Source organism: Musca vetustissima, unplaced genomic scaffold, assembly GCF_032173495.1.
Source record: "Musca vetustissima isolate MV318-11 ecotype Yass unplaced genomic scaffold, APGP_CSIRO_Mvet_v1 utg35640, whole genome shotgun sequence".
Lineage (NCBI taxonomy): Eukaryota > Metazoa > Arthropoda > Insecta > Diptera > Muscidae > Musca > Musca vetustissima.
Genome location: NW_026884795.1, coordinates 33,909 through 37,667, shown reverse-complemented (window position 1 = coordinate 37,667; position 3,759 = coordinate 33,909). Strand labels below are relative to the sequence as shown.

Here is a 3,759-nt window from a genome sequence, read left to right as displayed (position 1 = left end):
TATTTTATTTTATTGTTACTGTTCCTTATTGCATCCTTCGAAATTACTCCGTTTAACTGAAAAACGGTACTGCCATCTATTTGTCAATAGCTCAATCGATTTCAAACACAAGTGGAAACACAATGACGTTAAGGACAATACATATATCTAATTTTTACTAAATATGTTAACATTTTATTTATTAAAATTCCCTAGATTGGTAAAGCCAAAGCCGAAGTATATGGTGCAAATTTATACAGTCGACTCCGCTTTGCTGTAATTCGCGAAATATGATATATTGAAACTCTTCTAATTTCTTTGTTTAATGATGTCAATATAATTATCAATATATCATTTTATGTCTCCAAGAGGTACTACAAATTTTAAAACCTGCAAAGTATTCTAGAATATTCGGTATATACAGAGTTGTATCCAAAACAGTAGTTGCAGCCGATGGTTCCAAGGTTTCAAACCCCATCGGAGAAGGAAAAATTCTTTCAAAGTTTTTTTTGGATATTTCTAAAAAGAGGAATTAAAAAAATCGCTGACATTCTAAAAACCCCAACCTCAGTATCATCAACATGAGGATAATATTAAATAGGAAAGGCAGCAGATGGCAGGAGCCACCCAGAGGAAAATGGCAACACTAAATAAGTTAAGACCCAAATCACTGCATAAAACTAAAGGAGGCGTTGTTTCTAGGTTACGATAAGTGGCAATACCACTTAAAGTGCTGAATAAGTAAAGACCCAAATTAATAAATTAATACAAGAACTAATCGATTAAGACGGTGATGCTTTGTGCAGTTCCTATATCCCCTAAGAAAAGTAAAAGTAAAGAACTCAAAATAATAAATTTTTTACCAATACGTACCGTTGTACCGTATTAATTAAAAAGGCTTGTTAAACTATTTGTAAAATGTTAATAATGATTTTTCAATAATAAATCTTGAATTAATTTTTACTAAGAAACAAAAAGTACCAAAAATAGTACTGTTTCCATGGATTAAAGATTCGAGTGGGCACTTATTGATGCACATGTTTTTAGAAATTTAAAATAATAAGAAATCATTTCGAAATGGTTTTCCTTTTATTCCAAATGGTTTCAAAAATAGTACATTTTTTTAAATCCGGCAAAAAAAAAAACATTTCGAATGAGTAATTTTCAAGAATTACAAACCGAATTCTTTTAGTAAAGATGTATTTTAAAAATTAAATTAATGATGGTACGAAAAATATCCATTTGGTGTCGTACCGGTGCAAATGGTACCAAAATAGTACTATTTATAAAATCTTATGTAAAAATTTAAAAAAAAATTAACATTTCCTAAGATTTTAAGTTTTGTAGGCCATATTTCGATCTGAATTATTTTTTATTATTTTTCTACATCTTTTGAGATTTTTTCATCAGTTTTTTTTATCCTTCAATAATCTCTTCTTCAATAAGTAAATTTATTTTCCAAAATATTAAGTTTTTTTCGATTAATTTTTTTCAAGTCTTTTATTCATTTCTTCATCATTATTTCAATTCAAACAAAACAATAATGAAAAACACAAATATTTGTCTAACAAAGGAGGCAACAAAATTTAGTTATCAGCTGGGGGGATACATTCAACCTTTTCACCGCCTTCACCACCACCAATACCACCAACCAAATCGGCCAATTTGACTTCTTCCAAAACACCGTTAACCATGGGCAAAGCCATAGCTTCAATGGTTTCGGTGATCAAATCTTCATTTTCGTTGATAGCCAATTCAACAGCTTCTTCCAAAATGTCGTTCATCTTGTGGTTGACAACACCTTCACCCAAAATACCTTCAATATCGGATTCAACTTCACCAATGTGGGTGCGGACTTCCAAGGTCTTCAACTTCAATTTGCCAGACAAAACACCCAAAGAGTATTTCATGGTACCCCAGATTTGCATATCCTTGATGGCGAATTTAGCTGGGCCAGCACCGACCATGTTAATGGTGAAACCGAATTTCTTCAACATAACGGAGAAATCGTACAAGGTATCAACATTGACATTGTTGAAGATGAAACGGAAGGTTACTTTGCTGGTAATGGCATTGACTTTCATTTCAGCAATATCGAAATCGTTCAAGCCATTCAAACGGAAGTTATCGACGGAACCGACCAAACGGAGAGCAGGGGTATCAATGTTGACATCTTGGTGGGCGATTTTCAAGGGAGCCAATGGTGGGATGCCCAAATCGGGGAAACCGCATGGCATTTGATCGCGGACACCTTCAATGACATCGACAACGGTGCTGGAAATGGAACGATCAGCTGGAAGGGGGAGAGAGGGAAGGGAATTTTAATTAAATGGTGATTTACTTGAAAATGTTGATATATTTTGAGTAAATTTGCAAAAATTCGCAGAGATTTATTTAATCCCGAGAACTTTGGGAACATTTTCCCGGAAATTTAATATTTTGTAGTTGATCAACATTTTTTTATTTATTAAATACTTTATTTTAAACTTTTAGAAAAAAATAGGGAAAGGTAAAAATTCTCACGAAAAAAGTATGGAAAATTTTCCCGAATTTAAATATTTTCGCGGGAATAATTTTCGCATGAAAATTTAGCTTTATAAATTGGGACAGCTAAACTTTTTTTAATCCAAATAATTTTTTTGTTTTTCACCGGGAATTTTTTTAAAATCTCATAGGAATTTTTATGAAATTCCCCGGAATGGAATTTCAATTAAAAAATCGAAGATTAATGAAATACGATAACCAATTTTCCCCTTTATTCTAATCTCGTGAAACCTCCCTTCAATTTAGGGAAATTTTTCTCGTGGAAAAATTGGGAATTTTTGAAAATGTCTCAGTATTATGAACTCGATTCGAATTCGAAGTAAAGATCCGAAATTAAAAAAAAAAATATTTTTGAAATATTTTTGGGGAATTTTTTCGCAAGAAACATATTTTTGGGGAAATTTTTCCCAAGAAAAATATTTTTGGAAAAATATTCACAAGGAAAATATTTTGCGAAAAAAAAATTGGGAATTAAAACCCGAAGAAAAAAATTTAAATTCTTATAAAAAAAATTTGTTAGTGAAAAAATTCACGAGGAAAATTTTTTTTTTTTTTTTTTTGGGAAACAATTTCCCGGGGAAAAATTGGGAAAAAATCCCAAGACTTTTTTAATATTACGACATTGAATGTGGATATTTTGAGTTTAAAGAATCAGTTTACAATTTCACCAAACATTTCACTTGGGAAAAATTCTTAGGAATTTTTGTCATAGAAACAAAAATTATTTTTCATAATTTGGATATTGTTTTTTCTTTTGAGAAGTTTGTGAGATAAATCTCGAAGTTTTCGCGGGAAAAATCTGGAGAATTTCGCGGAGAAAAATCTCTCTTTACCAAAAAATGTATTTAATTTTCTCTCTCAAACTTACCGAAGGGATCGGCCACTTGAGCGGCAGCAGCAAAGGCAACTAAGGCCAAGAAAGCAACAGCGGTTTTCATTGTGAATGAATTTCTATATTTTGTATGAACTGTTCGTGAAACTTACAGTTAGAATACTGCTTTATTACCAATCAGCTACTGGGCTTTTATAGAATGCCATCTAAAAAAAAACAAGAAGCCAATACCAATTTAGATAAGAAAAATTGCACGGCTAACCAAAAATAAGCCAAACGAAATATTCATTTCAGCTAAAATCTTATCTATCGAATGTTATTTTCCTTCTTCAATACTTTTTTCGCTCTTACATTTTTTTATTTTGTTATTTTAAATACGATCAACGATCATTCTCCTCACTATC

At 31.4% G+C, this 3,759-nt stretch overlaps 1 protein-coding gene across 1 annotated transcript; it reads right to left on the bottom strand.

Moving 5' to 3' along the window:
- Positions 1–1,565: 1,565 nt before the first annotated feature.
- On the bottom strand, positions 1,566–3,495 carry LOC133331816 (uncharacterized). Its single transcript, XM_061540190.1, has 2 exons — positions 3,392–3,495; positions 1,566–2,272 (listed from the first exon to the last, which is right to left on the bottom strand). The coding sequence occupies exons 1-2, from the start codon at positions 3,459–3,461 to the stop codon at positions 1,566–1,568; spliced, it is 777 nt and encodes a 258-aa protein (XP_061396174.1). The 5' UTR covers positions 3,462–3,495.
- Between the last annotated feature and the right edge of the window lie 264 nt (positions 3,496–3,759).

Coding starts and splice junctions, on each gene's coding strand:
- LOC133331816 (XM_061540190.1), bottom strand. CDS start 3,461: ATGAAAACCGCTGTTGCTTTCTTGGCCTTAGTTGCCTTTGCTGCTGCC. Junction 2,273..3,391: donor TCAAGTGGCCGATCCCTTCG/GTAAGTTTGAGA, acceptor TCCCCCTTCCAG/CTGATCGTTCCATTTCCAGC.